Source organism: Marmota monax, unplaced genomic scaffold (assembly GCF_021218885.2).
Source record: "Marmota monax isolate L192 unplaced genomic scaffold, Marmota_monax_Labrador192_F-V1.1 WCK01_AAM20220418_F8-fsc00050, whole genome shotgun sequence".
NCBI lineage: Eukaryota > Metazoa > Chordata > Mammalia > Rodentia > Sciuridae > Marmota > Marmota monax.
Genome location: NW_026694552.1, coordinates 9,410,281 through 9,437,334, shown reverse-complemented (window position 1 = coordinate 9,437,334; position 27,054 = coordinate 9,410,281). Strand labels below are relative to the sequence as shown.

General features: G+C 40.1%; 1 protein-coding gene across 1 annotated transcript; it reads left to right on the top strand.

Moving 5' to 3' along the window:
- The first annotated feature begins 203 nt into the window (after positions 1–203).
- Positions 204–25,714, top strand: Capn6 (calpain 6). Its single transcript, XM_046420819.2, has 13 exons — positions 204–339; positions 6,442–6,621; positions 15,355–15,486; positions 16,901–17,109; positions 17,608–17,800; positions 18,582–18,775; positions 19,024–19,101; positions 19,209–19,395; positions 21,449–21,571; positions 21,734–21,936; positions 22,681–22,802; positions 23,176–23,312; positions 24,050–25,714. Exons 2-13 carry the CDS (start codon positions 6,457–6,459, stop codon positions 24,230–24,232), a joined length of 1,926 nt encoding a protein of 641 aa, XP_046276775.1. The 5' UTR covers positions 204–339; positions 6,442–6,456; the 3' UTR covers positions 24,233–25,714.
- Positions 25,715–27,054: the final 1,340 nt, after the last annotated feature.

Genomic DNA, 27,054 nt, shown 5'->3' with positions numbered 1-27,054 from the left:
CTTTCCAACTTGCTGGTGGGTGGATCTGGAGTGGGCATCCCGTCTGCACATCTGGCAGGGGTGCCTTCCAGATTTTCCTCATGACTCAGGATCAGTTTCTGAATGCTGGGCGGGGCAAAGGCTCCTGAAGTTGCTGAGAGGCACCTCCCCCTATGAGCAGAGCTTGGTACAGCCCAAATAGTTTTCAGGTTAAGAAAGCCAGAATCTTTGTTCAGCCACACTGACTGAACAGACTTAGTTGGGTTACCTGGCTAAGAGCAGCAGTGGCGGCGGCAGCAGCAGCAGCAGCAGCAGCAGCAACAGCAGTAACAGCAGCAGAAGTCTCCTGGGATAACTCAGGTGAGGAGAGATTTAGCTAAAGTTTTATTCGCTGGATATGTTAGCATCTAAGATAAGTGAAGGAATGTTAACTTTTATATTAATTGAATTTTACAGCTATAATTTTATATTCTGTCTCAATCAAATGCGTGCACGTTAGTAGTAATTTGGGAACTTCAAAACTAACAGTTATTTTGGTTGGTTATTTTGGGTGCTGTGTGTGGTGATTGTGGTTGTCTGGCAATAAGATTTTTCAGGATATATCTGGTCAGTTTTGTGTGCATGTATGTGTGTGTGTGCCGTACACACCTTCTGATAAATACTTGGTAACAAGGACAAACCTGGAGAGAGGGTATGTGGGAGAGAAGCCTGGCTGACTGTCAGAACTTCTTTCTAGTTTCTGCTGACCCAGAGGTATGGAAAGATTATTGAAATGCAGGCAAATCTTGAAGCCACACTGTGTGCAAAAGGCCTCTGAGCCCTGGTAGTGAAGTGCACAGACTGTGCTATGTCGCACAGGAGGGAGTGGCAGCCGAGACTGTCTTAACTCCTTGTCTGCACAGCCCGGGCCCTCCTGCCTCTGGTGACAGGTTGATCTTGGTTATTCCATTGTCAACCCCTGGCCTGGTTTTGTTCCTCTCTGATTCTACCTTTGGTTTAAATTTTGATTTGTAGTTGAGTCCCTGTTCTTCACCCGCACCCCCGACCCCAACTACACAGTTCAAGGGACTTAATTGGGCTACTTGACCAGAGCCGGCTTCTGCTGGGGCAAGAAAAAGAAAAGTGGGTATGTACTGCAATTGAAATAATTGGTTCTAAAGATTTAAAATTCAGATTTTGATGAAAAGCCCATAGGAAAATTCAACAAATTCTGCTGTTCTGATGGTCAATTCTGGCTTGCTTCAGGATAAAACATTCTAGTTTGTATTAAGGTTTTATGGAAATTCAGCTAATGCTTCATTTGCTAATCTTTGTTGTGAAATTAGGGACATTTTTATAGTCTGAATGAGTAAACAAAAAATATTTGGGGACTGCTAATTAACTCTTGCAAATTCTTCTGGCAGTTTGTGCATGTATACATGCATGTGTGTGTGCTAATGTGAACATGTGTGTGCAAGAGTGTGTGTGTAAACTTCAGATTTGAATAGCATTCTTTATTAGTCCTTAAAGTTCCTAGCAGTCCAGAAAAAGCCTAAACACTAATGTGGTCAGGAATAGGTTAAAAAGTAAGCTTTTCATATCCTTGGGAGTTTTCAGTTCCTAAATTAAGAGCAGAAAAAGCCCCTTTGTGACCCCCAAACAGTGTTTCTTTGATTAGCCTTGATTTGAAATCATCTCACCTTCTGACAGCTTGCAATTCAAAAACAAAACTCTTAAGTGCATTCTTGCAAGAAGAAGACAATGAGAATTTTCAGAAGCAATGTCTTGCTTGAGGTTTTATGTTTGCATGCTTCTCCCGCCACCTCTTTTTTTGAATAACAACAACAAAAAAAAAGTGGTGAAAAGAGTCAGTAAGTTCCAGTTTTGGTGGTGACCCTGTTACTGTGTAACCTTGGGCAAGGCCCTTCACCTTACAGTAAAAGAAAAAAGTTTTACTAAGTAGTTTCTAAGAGTCCTTCCAGCATAGCCATCTATAAAAATCAGGATTAGATTCTCAAAGGACTATAAAATTAGACTTTTAGGATAGGCTTATTCAGTCAACAGGGCAGGTCAGCAGAATAGAAGAGGTGGAATAGGGAGTAAAGAATGGTAGAGGGGCCATTTTACACTGTTTTTTTTTTTTTTAATGCTTGTGTGTGTCTTATTTGAAGCATGCAATTGACTTTCCTCAGTTTCTACCAAGGACAGAAAGAGAATTTAATTTGCTACATATGACCATTTCCCAATACTACTGCCCTGCATTAGCCTAATCCTTAACAATTAAAATGTCTACTGCATACTTAACTTCATTAGATCTTCCCAATAACACCCTGAGATGGGCAGGGCAGCCATTGTATTTGCATTGTGCTTTGGGGGAAACTGAGGAACAAAGATGTTATGTACATTAAATGGTGGCATTTGGGATTTGATCCTGAATCTTATGACTAGCATGTGTTCTTTTCATGATTTAAAATTGCTTTTATTTTTAAGAGAGTTTTCAATAATGTAATAAAAGGAAATTGTGTGCTCTTTTTTTCCCCTGTGCATATATGGAAAGCACTGTTCTCTGTGTAACATGTGGATGCTGAATTTTTCTCCTTCCCTTTAGAATTCCCATTTCTCTCACCACAGAGCATCTAATTGTGGGGAATAAAGGGTGTCAATTATGTCTAAAGTGGGCCTACTTCATGCTAGGACAGAGTTGGGGCTCCTGTACTCAAATTGTCTACAAACCCTTAGTTAACTTCTACCTCCATTTTTTTTTGCACAAAATACAGAACAAAGGGGGAAACTGGGAAATGGGAGAAACTAGCTAAAGGCAATGCTCCTGAGGCCCTGTGTTCCCTCCTTCACCTCCTTAAGTGCCCTCACTTCCTCTCCACTCATCCAAAGTGATTTGTGAACCACAGATCTGATTTCCTTTATCAGATATTTTTAGAGCAAAACTTGGTTTCTACTCTAAGGATGACCCTGAGGTAAACAAGCAAATGATTTTTGCTCCAAAAGTTTGCCTAGTTCCCCCATGCTTTCAGGTCCAGTGAGTAGCTATAGAGTTTTCACTCCTAGCTGCAGTTTTGCATTCCACGTGGCAGGCTCCCTCAACTCCTCCCTGGCAATTCCCAACTCTCCATAATCTGCTCCCTTGAAAGACACGGTGTTCTTCATATTCTTTTTCTAGGCACTGAGTCTGAGTTCAGATAATATAGTCTAAGATCATTACCTCAGTGCTAAACCCCACTCTCTGCCTCAACCAGCCACGCATGCCACTAGCCTTTGGGTCACAGTGTCCTTCTTTATAAGTGTTCACATTTGCCTCGCATTCACTACCTCCCTTTGAGCTAGAGACTTTCTGAGTTTTACTGAAATCCCTCACTTTTATTTTGTCTACCAACTCTTCTCATATGTGGTCTTTTAACTTAAGGGCTCTCTCCTCCTGACAATATTGGCTGCAGTGGGACAGTAAAGAAAACATTCTCTTCTTGACACTCCTCCACTCTGACAGGGCAAATCATTTATGGCAATTCCATATTTCAAGGTTCTGGTTTTCCAAAAGTTTTCTGAGGGTTAATCGATAAATCCCCAGATGTAAAGGGTTTGGATTCTCCCATGATCATCAAACCAGGAAAATAAAGAATCTTTTCAATATCCACTGTGGCAGCAAATTCTAGGCAGAATGCCTCAAAGTTGGGCATCGTGTTTGTTTTGGAGGTTTTCCTCATTTGAATTAAAAAATTCGTTCTTAAAAAATGTAGTGACCAAAAGAAGCAGTGTAGTGTGATTGAAAGTCACACGCCAAATCTAACATTAAACAGACCCGGGTTTGAGTCTGCCAGATTCTGGCTGCTGCATCTCTGAGCTGCCCTTTCTGCAGGTACAAAATGAAGGGCACAGAACATGGCCATAAAACCTGGCCGCTCTGAAGAGAATGTGAACTGAAATGTAAAATGCACATTTTGAATAGTAAATTGCCATATAAGCACTGATTTGCTACTTAAAACATTTTTTCCTGAACAATGGTATATGCAAAGCTCTGTGCCCAGCAACGAGGGGGCTTCAGTGTGTCTCTAGCATTCACAGAGCACTTTCTACTTACTCCAAATTATTTTTACACTAATCATCTCAGTATGTACAGCCACATTGTAAAGGTGCGGGGTTGATAACCTCACTATCTTAATGAAAAAAACTGAGGCACAAAGAGACCAAGGTCACAGAACCAATGGGCACATTTCTCCTGTTACCTACTCAGAAATGGGGGTCAATTCAACTGTGTAATTTTAACAGCACTTGGGACTATAATTGTACTCTATTGAAATTTCATTCAGACTCTTAGCCTGAAGCTCCTTATGTGTCCCCAAAATGCAGGCATTTTCACTCAGAAGGCATTCTATCAAACTTTGACCCATTGATACTAGCTGTATATTCTACCTCTGAAAAGGAGGGATCAGTCTGTTTCTTTAAAATGAGACCTATTTTTTTTTCAATTGATGCTGCTCTATAGCTAGGTCCTCTTTAAAACAGGGATTCCCTTTGCAGGCTCTTGCCTGCCTCGCTATTTGCCCAAATAGCAAGGGAGACTTATGAGGGCAGATGACTTTTTTTTTTTGAGAGCAGGAAATGCCCATTTATCTGGAATGCTTAGGGACTAGGAGGTTCTGGCAAACTAAATGTCCTAATTGCCTCAGAATATTCCGCATTTACAGTCCCCAGCCTTTGGCAATCCACCAAACCTAGGGAAATCAAGAAGCAGAGTAGCATTTGCTGTAAGTTTGAGCTTACATGAAAATTGGGGTCCATTTTTAACAGGCTCCACAAAGGAGCCTGGGCAAACATTCAGATTGGCCCTGATGCTGTTTAATTGAAAATTTTTACTGATACCACCCATGCCTTCAAATACAATAAAATATACTAATATTTAAAACACATGGACAGAGTTAAATCTGATTAACAGAAAACATTTCAGCAGTTTTCAGTGTCCCTGCAGTTCTCAGTTTGTAAAGTCATTGTCAATAAAGAAGGCTATGAAAAATATGTGGTTTTGTTCAGCTTTTTATTCCTATTCCTTGGTTTCAGAGAAATTGTATGCTTGTTGCACATATATTAGAAGTATCATTGCCATAACGTGGCAAGAAATTAAATTTTTTATCATTTTCAAATGAGGTGACTTATTTACTAGTGAGGCATTTCAATGTGATACTGAAAGAACATGAAAGGGGCTAGCAGAGAGGTCTGATTAATATTTTACTTTTTATAAAATAGCAACTGCCTCACAGGTATGCCACACAGATACTTTTTAAAGTGCTAATGTAGCCAATTTTGTGGGGTTTTTGTTTTTGCAAAAATTGTCCAATTTTTAACACTCTGAATCTTAAGTTTTTTTTGGTCTCAACCCTCTTTTGCTCATAGAATATAGACTGTAACCCTTAAAATATATTTTTAGAATAATTGACATCAAAAATTCACAATCCTCTCTTCATGGCAGAAGAGGATCATTAAAATCATTACAACTCTCTTTGTAAATCAAGTTAAGACAGTGAAAACCCTATTATCACCCAAAAGCTATTTGAAATCAAATTTGCCTTTCAAATTATCTTCATAAAAACCAGTTGTTAAGGCCATTTGAGTGTGGGGCACTCTAATACACATTGTCTGAAGAGCTACTATATTAATTCTCCGTTTAACCATGTGAAGTTTCTTTCTTTTAGAGGAAAGAAAGCAACAGTGTATTGCTATGGGATAAGAATCTATAGTCCACCAAATTAGTGTAATTGAATTTCGGAGTCTGCCTTTTGATTTCAGAGTCTGCAAATGATTGTACGTTAGACCTTGAAGAAAAAAAAAGATCATACAATCTTTCTATCTTTCCTTGTCTTTGGAGGCCATCTGCTGAGCTCTTTTTCTTGCATTAGCCTTCTTGGTTAGTAATAAAACATGCAAAGCTCTTTCAATGATAAAAGAGAAGTAATTGTGCAAAAGAATTGGAAGGGGCTGCTTCTCCCCTTGTGCACAAAGTGTGACTCTCCAAGGCACCAACTTATTCTTTTTATTTTTTTTTAAATATTTATTTATTTTTTTAGTTATCGGCAGACACAACATCTTTGTTGGTATGTGGTGCTGAGGATCGAACCCGGGCCGCACGCATGCCAGACGAGCGCACTACCGCTTGAGCCACATCCCCAGCCCCACCAACTTATTCTGAATGCAGTAAAATGATAGTTTTACTTTTATCTTCAAATTTAAAATAGTACTTTGCCTTGAACTCTTCTTTGCCACATAAATGGAAGACTGCCTTTCAAATGATAAACGAGTCATGCTTAACTTGCCATCTTCATGTTAATTATCTATTTTACCAGTGAGAATGTTATTGCTTACATTGCCCCCATTTGGTAGATAAAGAAACCGAGGGTCTAAAATGGTTAGGTGCCTTACCCAAGGCACCTGAGAACTTGTTTCTCCAAAGACAACACTTTTTTTTTCTCATTCTAGGCATAGTTTGACACTATGGGTCCTCCTCTGAAGCTCTTCAAAAACCAGAAATACCAAGAACTGAAGCAGGAATGCATCAAAGACAGTAGACTTTTCTGTGACCCAACTTTTCTGCCTGAGAATGATTCTCTTTTTTACAACCGACTGCTCCCGGGAAAGGTGGTGTGGAAACGTCCCCAGGTAACTTTCCTTATTTTCCCCAATTTCTGTCTCCTTCTTGACCTCCTTCATCAAAATCCTATTTGATCCACTCTTTCCCTTACACAGGCCTACTGTGTACACTATTTTGGATATTAACTTCCTTCCTTTCCCTGTCTCTCTCTCTAGCTTTACCAAGGTATAGTTGAGAAATAAAAAAATTGTATATATTTACGGTGTACAGCATTATGTTTTCATATACCTTGATTACCACACTCAAGCTAATTCATATGTCCATCACCACACAGAGACAATTTTAAAATGGGAATCTTAGAAAAGCCTGCTATTAGGCCCCCTCTCTCTCTCTCTCTCAGCAAGCGTTCTGATTCTTTTCACTGGAATAAATCCTACTACTTCGTATTAAAAAAAAGAGAAGGCTAGGGGAATGCTTCATGGATCTGTGCTCCCGGCTCTATTTTGAGGAGACCTGAATTTTAGTCAAATTTTGTTAGACAGTAATTTCAAAATATCAACAACAACAACAAAAAAAGGAAATATCGGGACTGGGGATGTAACTCAGTGGCAGAGCACTTGCCCAACATGTGCATGTCTCTGTTTCAATCACCACCTCTACACACACACACACACACACACACACACATCACACACGGGAAATATTCCCATGCTTATTATTTTTCAGAAGTTCATTTGAGTAGATCAAGATAATCTCATACCAATAAGGAGAAAAAACTCCTTAAAGTGTGAACATAAATGAAATTAAATCAATAGGGAGAAGATGGATTTGTCGTCTGGGGAAGGAAACTTCTTTTGCTGCTCTTTGGACATCATCACCCATATCATCCCATGGTTGGCCATGTGGGATCCACATAGAACTGCAGCTCTTTCACCATCTATTAATAGTAACTATTAATAGATGCTATGGTTCTCTGTGGAACAGGTATACATTGTGTCTCAAGGAAAGTCTCAGTCCTACAAGAGTGGGCACTCATAGTATAATAAGATATGATGATGGAGTCTGGAGAATAAATAGCAAATAAACATGCTATATGTAAAGGTAGTAACTGAAGAGAAGGATATTCCTCCCGGGCTTCTTTCCAATATGAGTTGCCTGGTGTATAGACCACAGGGGGTTGTTGTAAAATGCAAGTTCTTAAACCTTCACAAAATTTTGAAGATGTTCTATTTAATGAGGTGCACGATGATGGAACCATCTCAGCCAGTACTCAATGGTTGCCTTCTTTAAGGATCCACCTATCACTTTTGCTTGTAATTTCTACAATTTATACTCCTAAATGGAGTTTCAAGAGCTCCTTCAGTTTATGCAAATTGCCACCAGGTGGTGCCAAGATACACTAGTTACATGAAGACTTGTTTTCTGTGCAACTTGAAGTATGTATCTTAGTGTTTGCTTGCAAAGAATGATGACCATTGAAAGTATGAAACTGAGGGTTGGGGGTATAGCTCAGTGGTAGAGCAGAGGCCCTGAATTCAATCCCCAGTAGAAAAAAATAAAAAAGAATAAAAATGATGAGACTGGGAGAAATTTCTTTCCATCAGAAGGGGAATTGCACTTCTCCTGCCTTTCTGTGCCTCTAGTTGTTGATATCTCTGAAGATCACTTTGTTGACCAACAATAAAAATCTTGGAAACATGAGCATGATTCATTAATTGCTATTGATATGCAGAGAGGTAAGACTTTTTTTTTCCCAAAGAAAATACATGGAGAAAATATAACTAAGTTGTCTAGGAACCACTCTTATAAACTAATGATGGTAATAAAGGGCATAAGTATTTTGTGATGCTTGGCCATGATTGAAAGGACATCAGTTGGGCAGAAGTAGCTGAAAAGGAAGCAGGAAATTGAGAAAGGTTTATTAGGTGGGTGTCTTTTTAAAACAGGACAGACTTGAACATATTTATAGGCTGACGAGTAGCCAGTAAACAAAAAGTTGAAGATGCAGGAGAGAGAAGGACTGATTGATGGGGGTGAGGGCATGGAGGAGGTGGGAGGACATCTGGTGGGTGGCAAAATTGCAAACCAACATGAAACCATTCCCCAGATGTGAACCAAGCAGACAGCGCTTCCTGTGCTGGCCTGTCTTAACACATATCTTTCCCCCTCTCTCTTGGCTCAGTCCTTTGTCCTTCGCCTTCATCGTCCAAATTCTGTGGATTTAATCCTAGATGGATTAGCAGAGAAGGAAAAAACTTAATAACCATGAAAATAGTCCATTTTTCCTCTGAGGCAACTCTAGGATGAAGGAATGTGGGGGGTGGTGTTTGAACAAGGCGGAAGGGTGGAAAAATCAACATTTATGGAATGTATACTATGGGTCAGATACTGGGTTTAGAGTTTTCTATATATTATTTCATTTCATCCTATGTACCACAGCTTAATAAGGTAGGTATATTAGGAAGTTAGATACGTTAAATTCCTTTGATATAATTCTTTGGTGTAATTTTCCTGGTTGAAAAAAAATAATGGTAGATATAGTGCCCATTTTATTGATGAGGAAACTGAGTCTCCAATAGAAGGTAAGAATTTCCTTGGGATTGGACCACTAACAAGGTAAGATATGAATCCAGGTTTGACTTCAAAGCTCACATGAGTTTTCATTCCCATTGCCATGTCAGGGAGATTGTTATTTGTGTCTCCTCTCTCTCTCTCTCTCTTTTTTCTTAAGTTAGCATCCTTCTAGGCAGTTCTCACATTCCTTCTCTTTGTTGATGTACTTCTGTTGATGTACTTTGATGCTGTACTTTCAATAATTGATCCATACTGTCCCTTTTGAGAGCACTGTGTGAACTTATTCTCCAGTGGGAGAGTCATTTGAGAAATATTCATAGAACACCTGCTCTATATCAGCCTCTGTACAAGATATAGACACAGTCTGCAGTGAGGAAATCCCATATTCATCTAGAAAATGGATACAAAACCATCAAAGATTTAAATAATAAATGAACGCTGAATATATGAAATGCTATTTTCAGGCATATAGATAGTAACTTATGTAGGGTTTTTGAAGATGGGAAGATCATCATAGATTGGAAAGGTTGAGAAAGGCTTCTGGGGAGTAGGAGGAAAAAACAAGATTCTGGACCAGCATCTGAGCCCCCTCAAAAAGCTGTGGATTCTTCCAGGCAGAATGGAGGCCAAGTCTGTGGTCAAGAACCACGTCAAGATTCTCTGGCCTCTCATCAGGAAAGCCAAGAGACAGTGCTGGGCCTCTTTGAATTGGCTCAGGGAGACTAAATTGATCTTTGCCCTCCCCCACCTCATTAGGAAGGTTGAGATCCTGGTTTGCAGGGAAGCTTATACACATCTTGTCTCTTGGCATGCCGTATAGTCTCTCACTCAACCAGGGCAATTTTATGAAGTTTCCAAAATGGAGGCAACACGATTAACCTAGTATTTTCTGTCTCTTTCTTCACCCATTTTAAAAACTTCTGCCTTTATAAGCCTCCCATACCTCTAAACATCACTGATAGTTGAACAAACCTAACCCCAGGAAGGTACCCACCTTTGTGGGGCAAAGTTCCCCTTTTCCCACTTCTACTTCCTTGCTGTCTTTTAGGAAGCCTCTTTAGATAGGGATTCTGAGAGTGTTTTCCAATTGTTCAGTGGCATATTATCTATTCACACCCTCCAGAAGAAAACCTATCTCTTTGACTCCTCCAGTGATCCCATGGCTCCAGCTATTGTCCTAGCTTTCTAGGCACATGGGTACATTGCCTGAGACCATGTGCTCCTGGACTTTCCTGTCCTATTGGGCCTTAACATAAAAAGTCTTAAAAACTTATAAGATCCAGGTTACACTAAGTTACAGTGTAAGACTGCAGGTAGGGTTTTCAGACTGGACTTTGCCTGCCAAATTCTCACAGAAAATCTCTTCTCCAGTTCCTTCCAGGCACTCTGGCTTTTTTCCTGACTGACTCATATCCACCTACAATACTGTCTTAGAGTCAGACACATCTAATCCCTGACTAAAATGGAACCAGGCCCCATGGGAATTTACACAGCCAGCTGTGGGGGGAGAAAGGGCACCTGCACAAAATCTTCTGTCAGCTCTCCTGGGCACGTTTGAGTCCAGGAATTCCACCACCATGGCCCTTGCCCAGTCTTTCTTTGGGAACTACCCTCCCCTGGGCTGTGTCACTACATTGTCTTGATAGAAGGGGAGGGTGGTAAGGTTCTGGAATAAAACAATGGTGTTAGGAATGGAAAGGAAAACCTGATGAGGGAAAATATCAGAAGCAGAATATACAGGCTGGGGTAATAGAATGTGAAACAATAGTAAAAGAGAAAACACTTCTCTTTTACTCTCATGATCCCACCCCTCCCAGAGATCATGTCCCTCCACATCAGTAGTCCTAAATGTTTTTCACTGTTTACACCAAGTGGAGTAGGTCCACATTCTTTCCCCCAGCTCTCCTGTTTATTTTAAATTTTGCATGTGAACTTCTTTCACTTAGTATAATGTTTTTGATGTTTAATATCATCCACGTGGTGCTATGTTTGTTCCTTCTTATTGCTGAATGATATTCCATTGCGTAGATTTAAAAAAAAAATTCTTTACAATAAGCCATTTGGGAACTATACCTGAAGTCTTCCGGCAGAAGTCTGAAGGTTCAAGTGAGAATATCTCTACATAGTGACTTGGTTTTCTATGTTGGAAGGGGAAATTGGACTTAAGATCTTATTCCCAGGTTCCATACTGAGTTTTCCTTGGAAGTTTTAGGAAGCAAAAGAATGTTAAATTATTCGTAAATAAAATTCTCAGTAGGCAAAATAAACTCCTTGAGAGACTTGTGCAACATTGGTCCCTGAGCCCACATCCACCTATAAATGTCCCATATGGAGGTGGCACTATTTTCTAAGGATAGATAATGGCTGCTTGGACTAGCTCACAAAACCCTCAGGTCCCGAATGACAGTTCTGTTTAAATTAGCCCCTGGGACTTTTGGGACTACTTAGGCCTTAGAGTTAGTCACAATGTACCTACTATAGGGCTGACCACACCCCTACCCCCAATACTACTAGATTGCATATACCACTTTTGAAAGTGCCTCCACTCTTCTGGATGCTAGTTTTCTGGGCAGCATTTCATTTTATTGTGGTTCTGGAGGTTTAGCTGGGAACTCAATTCTTACTGTCATCAAATTTCACCTGTATAAAAATTGCTGAAGAATTAAGTGTGGTTAGTCAAAGGGAAACTCATAGGGTGACCCGTGCAGGGCTATGGACCTTATAATTGTATGCCCCCTCCCTGAAGACATCTCTGGGAAGGGGGAAGAGGTGAGGATAATTGAGAGATCCATAATGCTCAGCTAAGATAACATATTTGCTAGAGGAGCTGCTTTGCTTACAGAAGGTTTTGGCTTGAGGGTAGGGGTATTAGAGGACCATTCCAGCTTTACTTGTGATGTTCAGTTCCTGGTTGTGTGTTTCCTCCTAAGAAATTATTTTACCGTGACAAACAGTTCAGTTCAAGGATCACTTCAGCTGTGCCAACACAGCTGGGAGCCATTAGGGGCTCAGCATCTCCCCCCTACTCCCAAGCCACCCAAATATTGTGAATATGTGAGCTGTGACCTCTCCCCTAACTCCCTCCTACCACTCCAGCACGGCTCAGGCTGAAATGTCCCATCTGCACTCTGTGTCTCAGCTTGGAGTTGCAGAAAAACTCCTCGAGCCTTCTTTCTTTAACTCCAACAGGAATATATCCAGTGTGCCCAAAACTAGAAGAAAAGTCAATAAACAGATATTGCATTATTTTCAAGTTATCATCAAAAGGTCCATGTGGCTGTTAGATTTGCATTATCTCACCACTTTTACCATTTCTAATTCCTTGGTTTCTTTCTGGTCTTTTTTGCCTCACTTCTTTAAAGAGGTAAAAGGGAAGGTTTAATAAAGACTAGTCTCCTATGCTTCACATTGTAGTACACACATATAGTATGAGCTTCATTCATATTTAGTGCACTGAATTGAGGAGATCAATGCCTATTGATGATATTTAGCCTGGAACCAAAAGCTAAGAGTCTTTCAAATAATGTAGATCTGCACAATACTATCCTTTATAGGGGCACCAGTAAGCCTAAGGCAAATAGATGGACTCACTGAGGTCTTGAGGTTAGGGAACATAACAGTATGTAGTTATGAAGAATTCAAAATTTTAGGTTTAGTTATCCTATTAACTAGACAACCAGAGAAGCAAGGTACTGCCCCTTGCTGAGCCTCTTTCCTGATCTGTCAAATACTAGATAGTTTTTAAAATTTCTTCTGGTTTTGACATTCCATAACTCTTTTCATGTTTTAAAAATCCATTGTTAAATAGATACAATGTATGAAGAGTGGAGAAATAGAAGTGGGGAATAGGCTAGGTTATAAGAAAGAATAGGAAACAATGGGGATTTTGCCCAAAGTTACATTCTACCATGATTGCACACAGCTCTGTGTGTGTGAGTGAGTGTGTGTGTGAGTGTGTGTGTGAGTGTGTGTGTGTGTGTGTGTGTGAGAGAGAGAGAGGAGAGAGAGAGAGAGAGAGAGAGAGAGAGAGAGAGAAAGGATATTCAATAACCAAATATTCAATATATTCAATAATCCAATTCAGATTTACAGGGCAATACTCACCCAGTTCCTCAGTGTGAATTCTGTTTATATGTCTTTTTTGTTCACATATGTGATCCCTTATATCTTGAATAGATGTTGACATGTCAGAAGTAATGGTTAAGCCTAGACCCCTGTTGTGAAATGAGTCTTATGGAAATTGAAGATGCTGTAAACTCCAGCTACTAGTAACTACAGAAAGTTAGCAAGTAATTTGTCTTATTAATCTAAAAGTACACTACTTCACATATCAGTGTTCACTTTATTGTTTTTCCAAACTAGGAAACTATAGTATATATCATTTAGATCCAAGAAATCGCTATATAACTTTACATCTTGTTCCAAATAAAACAGTAACATCTGACATAGGGAGGGAAAACTATGCTTAATTTCTTAGAAAAAGCAAAGAAACAAAGAGAAAAGAACATCAGGATCTAACGCACCCAACACACCTGCTTTCTGTTCAAGAAGTGAAAAAAAAAATGGACAGCTCACAACCATAAAAACTTAATAAGATAGAAATTTTCTCCTATGACACAAAGTATTGATGAGACACAAGACATGCATCTTAAACAGCAACAACAACAACAACAAAAAAAAAAACCCAGAAAATCCAAAGCTGACAACCCATCTAACCATCTCCTTTTGGCAGAGGCATGCCCAATTAATCTTCAGTTTGGACTTGTCCCTGCCCAAAATGCCTATTTCTTTCCAGAGTTATTTTGGCTTTTAAAGAATATATGGAATGTTTCATTCTGTAGACCAGACCCTTCATCAAGTAGAATTATGTCCATTTAAAAAAAGAGGGTTGAGGAGCAGAAAAATATAGCTGTCTCTATTTAATAATTTTTAAAAGGCTATATGTCTAGATTTTCTTTCCATTTGAGACTAGGATTTATTTCTGCTGGGTAAGCAGAATGTCAAGGTACAGGCCAACAGCCTCCTCCATGGAGCTTTCTCCATGTATCAAGACTTCATGGATATTTCCTGCCTTTGAACACTGCAAGTGCTGATACTCTGTATCACACAATCATGTCTTCAATTATATGGTGTCATGCATGTCACTATGTCTTTGCCCATGCCCATTTCTCTAGCTGCTATGCCTCTATATCCCTCCCTTGTCCAACAGCCTAACTCTAGTCAACTCAAGCATTACTATCATTGCAGCATTTATTCTATCATCAGGGGAACTTTGAAGCTTCTCCTCTAGGCACTGATAACATTTTGACAATTGCTCCATGTGCTCTCCTCACATCTTTTTGAAATTACATTCTTTGGGTTTCATTTTGCTTACTCCAGAGGGAATTAAACATCTCATAATATGTTGGTGTGGAGACACATACATATACTCCAAACAAATACTGCCCCTACTCTCTGCCCAGATCCCTTTGGAGGGATGTCTCTTGAAGTGCTCCTGTGCATGGTCTATTATTGCTTGCTATTTAAAAAAAATAGTTGTAGATGGCAAAACACCTTTATTTTATTTATTTATTTTTATGTGGTGCTGAGGATTGAACCCAGTGCCTCACATGTGCTAGGCAAGCACTCTACCACTGAGCCACAACCCCAGCCCCAATACCTGCTATTAATGCTATTGTCATCTATATCTATCCAAACATGGTGGAAATCTGGTTGCCGTGAAAACTGTTGTTACCTCTGTTTTGTGTTAGAACAGGACTTCCTGTAAGGTCGTTTAAGTCATTTTCCTAGAGCGAGAGACACATCAAATGTTTGCTTTCGACGTCCTTGTCTCTTAAATGCAATCACCCTTCCACGGACAGGTGCTTCAGAAAAAATCTCATCCTGACAAAATAGGATCAGACTGTAGTGTGCTAATCCTTAGTTTTCATCTTTTAAAGCTCACTGCATGGTGAAAACTCTTCCAAACCCCAATGACAAAGTTCCTCCACAGCACATGTCATGTTACTCACTGTATCCTCTCCTTCCATTTCTCTAGCCACTTCCCACCTGAAAGTTTTCTTATAGCTAGAGGATCTACTGCTTTGTTTTTTCTCACAATCCCCTCAACCTTTTCTTTATCCTATCTATGAAAACCTAGTCACCTACCAACCCTAACCCCCGTTCTCTCTATGTCCTGCCTAGTTCATCTAGGAAAACTCTTATATAACCAATCACTGTATCCACAGGACATCTGTGATGACCCCCGTCTGATTGTGGGAAACATCAGCAATCACCAACTGATCCAGGGGAGACTGGGGCACAAGTTCATGGTTCCTGCATTTTCCTGTTTGGCTGTTCAGGAGTCTCACTGGACAAAGGTATCTCCCACTCTGTGGGAACTCATTCAGTTTTTAACTTCTTGCCCTCTTTAATAATTTTATGAAAAGATCAGCTTGACGTATTCTTAGATTGTTCTATTTCCTGAAGTCACAGATATTTACTAAGTGAATTCCTGCCATTTCATTATAAGAGTTTTCACAAACACAGAAAGATGAATTTTACAGGGAATACCCATATACCCACAATTAGCATTTTACTTTTTTAAAGATTTTTTTTAGTTGTTGATATACCTTTATTTTTTATTTATTTATATGCGATGCTGAGAATCGAACCCAATGCATCATGCATGCCAGGCAAGTGTGCTACCACTGAGCAACAACCCCAGCCTACATTTTACTCTTCTTGCTTTGTCACATATACAAATTGACCTGTTGTTGTCATTTGTAGTACTCTAACTCAGTATTTCTGCATACTTATATTCTGTGCCTACTGGAATATAAAGCCAGCAGGAGCCAGGAAGTCATGGACATATACATTCTTAGCAGAAAAGGTGGAAAAGGTGGAAATAGATTACTGAAAATTTTCTAATAAATTATTAATAGAACAAAAGTTCTTTCTGTGTCTATATAGAATTTAAAGGAACAAAGTAATAACCCTCTATTAAGGACAAAGAACATTTTCTTCATAAAAGCAATTTTAGAATATTATATTTTAGAGTATTTAGAATTAATTTCCTAAATGCAATTTTATTTTGGATGAAAACAAATCTCCAGAATAGACATGAAATTCTGATTTCTTTTGAGGTGGGTGAGATAGAACCCGGGGCCTCACACATGCTAGGCAAGAGCTCTACAACTGAGTTACATCCTCAGTCCTTAAAATGGACATTTTAATATAAACTACAGTGGGACTTGTATTTTGGTTGTTTTTACTTTTTAAAATGCCTTATTTATGGCTGGGGTTGTGGCTTATCGGTATACTGGTCCCCTAGCATGTTCGAGGCCTGGGGTTTGATCCTCAGCACCACATAAAAATAATAAAATAAAGGTATTGTGTCCAACTACAACTAAAAAAATAAATATTTTTTAAAATGTCTTATTTATTTGTTTAAACATGTAATCATGAATATATTTGTATAGTTTATTTATCATCATCTAGTTTATAGATTGTCTGTGGGAAATACTTAACTCCTGACTGGCCATCCCATCAATCCTGTGTATTCTTGTGTGCATTTAGGGGTAAGTTTGGTAATATCATCAGCAGCAAAATGGAACTGGGGAAGCAGAAGTTATGGACAAAATGCCCTACCTATGACTTTCTAATCTAGACTCAAACCAGGTGTATTTGGTGTGCTTCCTTTTGTGATGTGGGTTTACCAGGAGTTAATTGTAATCTCAATATCTGGATGTGGTCTGATGAATAACACTTGATTGAATGTGCTTACCTTTCCAGACAATTCCCAACCATAAGGAGCAGGAATGGGATCCTCAAAAACCAGATAAATATGCTGGGATATTTCGCTTCCGTTTCTGGCATTTTGGAGAATGGACTGAGGTGGTGATTGATGACTTGCTGCCCACCATCAATGGAGATCTGGTCTTCTCCTTCTCTACTTCCATGAATGAGTTTTGGAATGCTCTGCTGGAAAAAGCTTATGCAAAGTAAGGAAAGGGTTGTTTAGTCTGTAGTCTGGGTACATGAGGAAAGGAAAGCCACGTGAGTCTTTGGGAGTCCATTCTCTCCCAACCCAATCCCAGAGATAAAACTGGGTTAAAACTTAGATTCAATGCATTGCTTTAGGTTTGGACCTGGCCTACAGAAGTCCTAGACGAGAAAGGAATCAGTTGTTCTGGCTTCCATTAAATCCTTACCCACTCATAAGACTCCTGGGGAAGCTCTGCTGTTGCTAATTTGAAGATCACCTCTTTTGTCCTTGCCTAATTTCTGCTTGTAGAAAGAAACTTCTGCATGGACTGTTCTTGATCAACATAGCCTATGCTTAGAAATCTCTGACTGTAATCTCAAAATATTTCTCATTTCATATCTAGAAAAAAGCCAGCTGGTAAAGACGGGGCAGGGACTGTTTTAATTATTGGGAACATTATGTCCTTGACCTGGAAAAAAATTTTACAAGGGTTACCATGCATATTTGACCCCAGGCTGCTAGGCTGTTATGAGGCTCTGGATGGTTTGACCATCACTGATATCATCGTGGATTTCACCGGCACATTGGCTGAAACTGTTGACATGCAGAAGGGGAGATACACTGAGCTTGTTGAGGAGAAGTACAAGCTGTTTGGAGAACTGTACAAAACATTCACCAAAGGAGGTCTGATCTGCTGCTCCATTGAGGTTTGTATTCACCAAAAACAACCACTCTATGCTCACTCCTGGCAGAAGAGACTTCAAAATTTAGTAGGGAACATTGCCCTTAGCCTGGAGAGCCACAAAAAGCCATTAATGGATTTGGAAAGCTAACATAGGCATTGAGTCTTGGCATGGAGGCTGGAGAACTTTAGCTTTTCATCCTTTTGAACCAGTCCTTTCACTGGAGACCAATGCAGCATCCCAGTTGGTGTAAATAGCCTGTGGTAAATTATTCCTCTTTTCTGTTAAGATTGTGGGTACTTGCTCAAGGAATGGATTTGCTCTACTAAATTTTATCACAGTTATATCAATTGAGTACAGAGGGTAGTCTGAATCTAAATTTTTAAGTGAATTGTTATATATTTATTTCTTAGCCTTCACTTGTTTTTGTGACAGGTTATATGTGAAGATTAACTTTCTATCTGCATAGGGAGAACTAAATTCATAGTGGAATACAACTAATCAAGGAAGGAGAGCAAGGACTTGTGTCTCTCAATTCATTTTCTTTTTTTTGGTGGAGGGGGAGTACCAGGGATTGAACTCAGGGGCACTCTACCACTGAGCCACATCACCAGCGCTATTTTGTATTTTATTTAGAGACAGGCTCTCACTGAGTTGCCTAGTACCTCATGGTTGCCATGGCTGGCTTTGAACTGGCTATCTCCCTGCCTCAGCCTCTTGAGCAGCTGGAATTACACGCGTGCACCACTGTGCCAAGCTATGTTTCTCATTTCTTATGCCCTTATATATATTTCTTTGCTCTCAGTCTCCCAGTCAGGAGGAACAAGAAGTTGAAACTGATTGGGGTCTACTGAAGGGCCATACCTACACCATGACTGATATTCGTAAGATCCGTCTTGGAGAAAGACTTGTGGAAGTCTTCAGTGCTGAGAAGCTGTATATGGTTCGCCTAAGGAACCCCCTGGGAAGACAGGAATGGAGTGGCCCCTGGAGTGAAATGTGAGTGGCATTCCACTTTCACTGCTACATCTCCAAAACTTGTAGTTCTCCCAAACTCATCCTTCCAGGCTGCTAGTGAGCTCTCAATGTTCAGTGACATTTATGAGTTCTATGGGCTTTGTGACCCATTAGAGGTAAAATAAAGCAACTCTGATCTTCATACCTTTTGTTCCTTTGGCACTTTGTTTACTACAGAAAGTCAATAGCAAGCATAATGGCTTATACTTTTATTGTTTATTTGCATTTAGTTCTGAAGAGTGGCAGCAACTGACTGTAACTGATCGCAAGAATCTGGGGCTTGTTATGTCTGATGATGGAGAGTTTTGGTAAGGAGAAGTTTTCAGTATTAAGGGAATTAAGGCTTCTACTTGGAACTAAAAGGGGTAAATATTAGGTACCATCTTCATTTTTCACCTGCACCCCTTTCATTTAGGATGAGTCTGGAAGACTTTTGCCACAACTTTAACAAGCTGAGCGTCTGCCGTAATGTGAACAATCCTGTCTTTGGCCGCAAGGAGCTGGAATCAGTGGTGGGATGCTGGACTGTGGATGATGATCCTCTAATGAACCGCTCTGGAGGCTGCTATAATAACCGTGATACCTTCCTGCAGAATCCCCAGGTTTGAGTCAATTATTTTCCTTTGCCTCCAAGTTATCTTGTCAGCAGGAATTCTGGTCTCATCTTGGTTCTCTCTGAAGTATTTCTTTAGCAACAAGACTTCCACGTGCAGCTATTGTTTAATATTCCTAAGCTGAGATCCCTAAGAATTGGTTCAGATGTTTGTAAAATATGGTTGACTATGTCTCTTTGCAGAGAGGTACCTTGGCAACATTATCAAATTTGAGTCTCCTTCTCTGGCTTCCTCTCTCTGTTCATATTGCTTGGTACAGCTGATTGGCAGCCCCTGCTTCCTTATGGTGGTTCCTCATTGGAGAGAGAGGATCTACTATCACATGCTGTCTCAATTCTTCTTCATTTGTTGTTACTGCCCTACTGTTTTCTTGGATGCATATATACTATATTTTTCCTCTTTCATGTACTCTTTCTGTACCAGATCATTTTTCTCAGGACATGAATTAATGCCCTGTCAATGACACTGTCCCATTCATCTGTCATTACAATGCTATTCCAGATGACACATCAGTAGTCAAACTCAGGCACACCCCAAAGTAAAAAAAAAAAAAAAAAAAAAAAAAAAAAAAAAAAAAAAAAAAAACCTCAAATATCCCAAGCCCAGATTTATAATAACCTGGATGCTTTTATATTCAAATGTGCTAATGAGTTAACCTATAGGAGACAAGAATTCTGACTGTGTCACTGTGTCATTGCCCATGAGTGCATAGCTTCTTTTGACAAGCCCAATTTGGCCAGGCATTTTGGAGAACACTAAGACTGATGCACTAAGTTACCTAATTCATGCTTTTTTAATGCCCTTTCCATCTTAATTGTCCACAAAGGAAAAGCAAAACTCCTGTTACTCCCTACCTGGCCTCACGCCCATTTACAATCTCGGAAGTATTTCAATAATCAGACACATATACCAAACTGGAAAAATGGCTTCCCTTGTATGCATATGCACAGGATTGACTTTTGTGGGACTTACTTATGCATCTGTTTTCTGTTTCTTTCTCAATGGAAGAAGGGAAGGGCACAGAGATAGAGAAGAAAGAAAAAAAATCTGATTAATTTTACATTTATCTCTGAATAGCAACATGATTCCTGAGACAATGTTTGGAAAGTTCTGGTACAGGCCTTAGCTTCCCTAAAGTAGTGATAAGAATGCATCAATCCCCCAAGGAAGTGTATCCAATCTTTGTACAAGCCACATGTCTGGCCTGGCATTATGAGGCTATCCTGGGGCCCTGCTGCAATGTCAGATTGAGTAAAATAAGAATGTTTTCTGTCTTTATGATTTCTGGAATTCTTCTGTATAGAGCATTTAAAAAACAATGGGACAACAACAACAATAATAACAAACCAAGTTAGATGCAGTGGTATACGCCTGTAATCCCAGCAACTTGGGAAACTGAGGCAGGAGTATTACAAGTTCAAGGCCAGCTTGGATAATTTAGCAAGATCTTGTCTAAAAAATAAAATAAAAAGGGCTGTGGATGTAGCAAAATGGCAAAGCACCCTTGGATTCCATCCCAGTATTGCAAAATAATAATGATAATAAACTAATAACATCAGGAACTTATGAAACCAAAAACATACCCTTTGATATCAAAGGCCTAAGAATAAAGTTGTCTCTTACTACATGCTGATTTTTTTTCTTGGTACTGGGGACTGAATCCAGGGGCACTTAACCATTGAGCCACATCCCCAGCCCCTTTTATTTTATTTTTTAAATTTTGAGACAGAATTTCACTAAGTTGCTGAGGCTGGCTTTGAACTTGCAATCCTACTGCCTCAGCCTTCTGAGCTGCTGGGGTCACAAGCATGCACCACTGCACCTGCTACATGATGAATGTTATAAGGAGAAGCAAGTGTAATTCTATACACTTAACAAGTGAATGGATTATCTGTCCACAGTCCCATTGTCTGGTCAATAGTAAATCCCAGAAATTAATTCAAGGTTCTGTTTCCAAATGTAGAGTTTCTTCCCTGAAATTTAAGCAGCTCATCTGAAATGGGAGTGCTAATTCAGCTCTTTGGTGGCCTCTTTCCCTTAGTACATCTTCACCGTGCCTGAGGATGGGCATAAGGTCATCATGTCACTGCAGCAGAAGGACCTGCGCACTTACCGTCGAATGGGAAGACCTGACAATTACATCATTGGCTTTGAGCTCTTCAAGGTAAGAATGAGCATTTATAGCAGGTGGATTCAAAATTAGAATGGCTTAGAATTAGGGGAATTATGAAAGACCCAGAGCTAAAGAAGACAGAAGACATAAGACATCCAACACAAAAAGTATGATGTGAGCAGAATGGAATATTTCATCCTATTTCAATTCTAGGTGGAAGTGAACCGCAAATTCCGCCTCCACCACCTCTACATCCAGGAGCGTGCTGGGACTTCCACCTACATTGACACCCGCACAGTGTTTCTGAGCAAGTACCTGAAGAAGGGCAACTATGTGCTTGTCCCAACCATGTTCCAGCATGGCCGCACCAGCGAGTTTCTCCTGAGAATCTTCTCTGAAGTGCCTGTCCAGCTCAGGTTCAGTTTCCTTGGCAAACCCCTCAAACTCCCGTTCTCTGCTTTGCCTTTACAACTAAATCTTTTGACCTATCTCCCTCTGTGCATACACTCAATAGGACAACATGTTCAAGTCAAACCTAACTAATTGAAATGATGGTGGTTGAAATATTTCTCAAGGTAGGGGCTGGGGATGTGGCTCAAGCGGTAGCGCGCTCACCTGGCATGCATGCGGCCAGGATTCGATCCTCAGCACCACATACAAACAAAGATGTTGTGTCTGCCAAAAACTAAAAAATAAATATTAAAAAATTCTCTCTCTCTCTCACTCTCCCTTTAAAAAAAATAAAAGAAATATTTCTCAAAGTGTGGTTATGGGAAATTCCCCAGTGAAAGTCCGAGCCTCTGAGCTCTGAACTGCCATTTAAGGGGAGCAGATCTATTGCCCAAGTTTTTCCATTTATATTTTATCTTCTGTTCTCTGGCCAACTCTGTCTTTTCTTCAACAGTTGGCATTCCTCGGTGTTCTCTGTTATGTCCTCAGTGCCAAGTCACCAAACCTACCTTTTCCCCTGAACCCTGCCTACTCTGATCTTTATCTGCTATTTCTTAAAATATTCATAAAATAAAAGCCATATCTGAGGAGGAATGCACTAGGCCACATTGTGTCTCATGCCTTCTTCAGCAATGATGCCAGCTTTGGCAGGCCCATGTCATCAAAGGCTATGTTTCATCAGATGACACATCTTCTTTTTGATGCTCTAGGGAACTGACTCTGGACATGCCCAAGATGTCCTGCTGGAACCTGGCTCGTGGCTACCCAAAGGTAGTTACCCAGATCACTGTCCACAGTGCTGAGGGCCTGGAGAAGAAGTATGACAATGAAAGTAAGAACCACGGGTGTGTCTGGAAAGAAAAAATTCTGCTTCATTCATTGCACATATGGTTAGAAAAAGATGATCAGAAATTAGTCTCTCCAGTGGTATTTCTAGTCTAGAGAAGTCAAGAAGGATGTCCACCATGGTAGGGAATGGGTTATTAATGTCTTTGGGCAAGGTCTATGTAATATTCATTTTTATACTTCTATATGAAACGTGTGTAAGGCAAGGAAAGAGGGAATAAAAATCTTGAGTCCTAGATCATTCTGGTACCCAGGTATTATGCTAAATGTCCCAGATTTCACTTCATGAGATAGCCTCTTGTCTATCTAGCAAAGAAACTTAAATCACTGTGTTACAAATAAATGTCACTTTATTCCAGGTGTAAACCCATATTTGATCATCAAGTGTGGAAAGGAGGAAGTCCGTTCTCCTGTCCAGAAGAATACTGTACATGCCATTTTTGACACCCAGGCCATTTTCTACAGAAGGACCACTGACATTCCTATCATAGTCCAGGTAAAAATATGAATAATGTTTGTAGGGGCATTTGTATTTTCTACAGATTGTTCCATGTGCCTCACATATATTTAGAATGCAGAGCAAGTGTTATCCTGTGTGTGTGTGTGTGTTTCATTTGTTTTGAACTTAAAAACACTTCTCGCCAAGCACAGATATGATCTTTCTTATTCATTTCCACCCTAAATCTACATTTATTTCATTGTAGGCAGAAACCTAGATATTCATGAGTACACTAGTTAGACCAGATATTATAAAATCCCATGATGGATAGCATATGCCAGTTCAGAGGACCCTTACATTGCTAGGTCTTCTGCAGTCTGGCAGTTTTTCTGACTTAATAATAATAATAATTCTGACATCTACCTTTAGGTAACCCATCCCATAGATTAATGATGATCCTGAGTTCTTTGTTCTGGATTTTTATCTATATTCTTTGAGATATCCTCCTCTCAGCCAAAGGGCTATCAGGAAAGAAAATATCTCTTGGTTATATTTATTTATTTATTTTAGAGATGAGGTCTCATTATATTGCCCAGACTGGCCTCCAACTTGTGATTTTCCTGCCTCAGCTTCTCAAGTAGATGGAATAACCAATGTGCACCATCACACCTAGCTGTTCCCTTGGTTTTAAAATGGATCTTTTCAAGCTTGCTATTAGGGTTCTAAGTGTCACTGGGTAAGGACCAGTCTCATAGAAGGTTGTTCATCTTCATTTCCTTGACTTGTTTCTATAGGTCTGGAACAGCCGAAAATTCTGTGATCAGTTCTTGGGGCAAGTTACTCTGGATGCTGACCCCACTGACTGCCGTGATCTGAAGTCTCTGTACCTGCGTCAGAAGGGTGGTCCAACTGCCAAAGTGAAGCAAGGCCACATCAGCTTCAAGGTCATTTCCAGTGATGATCTCACTGAGCTCTAAGTCTCCAATCTCAAAGAGTCCTGACACAGTTTTCCATCCTTTTATTTTATGTCAGGTGCCAGGTGTTAGATAAGATTCACAATCATTGAAAAAAAAAACACAATAATTTACTCTTCCTCTCTTCTGTTAAGTTTCCCATACCTCCCGATCCAAGTAGCATCAGTAGCTACATAACCTATATACCTCCAGCAGCTGGACGGGGGAGGTGACAGTCCTATCTGGAGATCATACACATGGTGTGCTAAGAAAAGATCTTTGGGGCTTCCGGGGGTGAGATTCAAGCAGGACAATAACAGGAGCCTGGACACCCTACAGCTGTCTTTGCTGATTTTAGTTGCCCAGTATATTTTCCCTGTAGGTTTTGTTGAGGAAGGAGGAGGGATGATCAAGGCCAAGCTGGTCTAGCCTGACATTCCGGCTTCTGACTTGATGTTAAAGACTTGTCAGCAGCATTTCACCCAGCAGCCAGAGTCAACTTTAAAGGCCCCAAACCTTACCACCACCACCGACAACCACCATCACCACCACCACTACCAACACCACCTCCGGAAAGTATAGTCCTGCCTTAACCTAAGTCACCCCCCACAGTAAGTTTTACCTTCATGTTGAGGAAGCTTCCTAGGTGCTTAATCAAAAGCTGGAGTTCAATGTGGCCTAGAGTGTGAGAAGGGCCTGTGCTTCAGCTCAGTGGAAGCCAGCTTTGTGCACAAGAGGGAAACGTGGAAGAAGCTGCAGTGGGAGACAAAGCCTCTGTCCCCCACCCATCCACACACACCTACACTCACAAACGCACACATGGGCGTTCACGAACTACCGTTCAGGCAGTCAACGGGCGAGAGCAGGGACAATTAAATATCACACACGGAGAAGATGAGAGAATCCATCCAGGAATAGTATAGCCAGTTCGGGGCCCCTGACTGCAATGTGAAACCTCTTGCTGCTGCTAGGTTTACAAACAAGCCCGTTGTCCTGTGCCTCCTAATATCATTGGTACTGAAGACCCCATCTGGGAGCTTGAGACTTTGAGTCCCAGCCAGACTCCTCAAGCAATTCTTTCAGTTGAAAAGCTTCACTCCCTGGGAGGTGTTTGTTTGGCCTCTCGTTTTTTCAGTACTTCTTCAGAATTTTCTCTAGAGTTAAGTCATTATGAAATCTTCCTCCCTCCATCTATCAATAGTCTACCCCTCCTTCAAAGCCCAGCATAAATGCCACCTCCTCCATGAAGCCCTCCCTAATCCCACCCCAAACCCCCACCTCTGACAATATTTCAATATTTCAACGCTTCTGCAATGATTAAAAAATAAAGAAATGTAGTTGTAGTACTTAGACTAGTCCCGCATGCATTCATTTTAAAAATGTATTTTGTAGTTTTTTTTAGCTCATTCATTTTCTACCATGTTTTCCAGTCTGTGTAATTTCTGCAGTGCCTTCACCACACTGCCTTACATAAACCAAATCACAATAAAGTTCATATTCAATAAACTGACCGGTCTTGACTTGAGTTCATGGCACCAAAGAGATGGCAAGAATAGCCATCTGTTGGGACTTGGAGGTGGGGGTACTTCATGAAACTTGATCCCAGGTACAAGACTGCTGGATTCAGAGATCTTGGCTGTACTCTGATGTAGTCCTTTGTCTAGGCAGTAGTATGGTTGGGAGAATTGAGAGGGGGCTTCTTTTATTCTATATTTAGGGACACTTGGGTGGTACTTGCAGTTATCTCTATTATGGAATTCTTCTGGAATTGGACTCTTGGCCAAGGAAAGATCTGCAGACTAAAGAAAATTACAACTCCTCTCTTTCAGCATCTCCATCATAGCCAAGTGGATATGAAGGCTTCACTCATTTTCTTCCATGGTCAACCTTCCATCTTCCCAGTCTAGGCTAGGCTATGGAAGATGCTGTTCTCATTTTTACTTGAGCCATGCCTCTTGACATGAACGAATGAATAGCTAGGGCAAGGGTCTCCAAGGGAGTAGCACAGCAAAACACTTCTCAAACACAGTCATTATTATTTCCCTGCAATGCTAGCCCAGTACACATTAGGAATTTGATATGGTATATTTATGTTAGAAATGAAATATCCCATACAGATAATGTAATCATTCTATATGGTCACCAGATGGCACTATGATATTACAATAAAGCTAAAAAATGTTACCACTTTTTCTTTTCAAGAATGAGGATTTTCCTCTAAATCAAAAATAGTAGAAAAGAAAAGGAGCTAACATCCTTGGGTTATCTGCTGTATGACAGACTCCAAGCTCAATGCTTTATATCATGATCTCATTTTACTGTCAATAACAACCATATGAAGTGCTTTCATTATCCCTGTTTTTCAAAGATAAGGAAGTTAAGGAACAGAGATGTGAAATAAGATGCTCACAGGCCTGGGGTTATGGCTCAGTGGTAGAGTGCTCACCTAGCACCTGCAAGGCCCTGGATTTGATCCTCAGCACCACATAAAAATAGATAAATAAAATAAAGGTACTATATTCAACTACAACTAAAAAATAAATATTTAAAAAAATGCTCACAGTTGCTCAGAAAGTAAATGATGGATTCAGGATAATATCCTTTTGACTCTTGAACTTGAGTCTTTTCCATGAAAATTTGCTGTGACCCAGAAATTGGGAACATCTCACCTACCTCTATATTACCAGGTGTGTAACTATAATATTGTACCAAGGACTGTGCAAATAGCATACAAAATGTTTGCTCAGAATTTTTACCTCTTATAGTTCATCTATGTATATAATGTGTAGTTAGACTTGGTTTTCCCAAAAGGAATCTAATGCACTAATACATTCCAAAGTATATTT

Bases quoted from the DNA above. Each gene is read 5' to 3' on its own strand.
- Capn6 (XM_046420819.2), top strand. From the start codon at position 6,457: ATGGGTCCTCCTCTGAAGCTCTTCAAAAACCAGAAATACCAAGAACTG. The intron at 19,396-21,448 runs GTTTGAGTCAAT...TCTTTCCCTTAG, and splicing joins CCTTCCTGCAGAATCCCCAG to TACATCTTCACCGTGCCTGA. The intron at 21,572-21,733 runs GTAAGAATGAGC...TTTCAATTCTAG, and splicing joins TTGGCTTTGAGCTCTTCAAG to GTGGAAGTGAACCGCAAATT.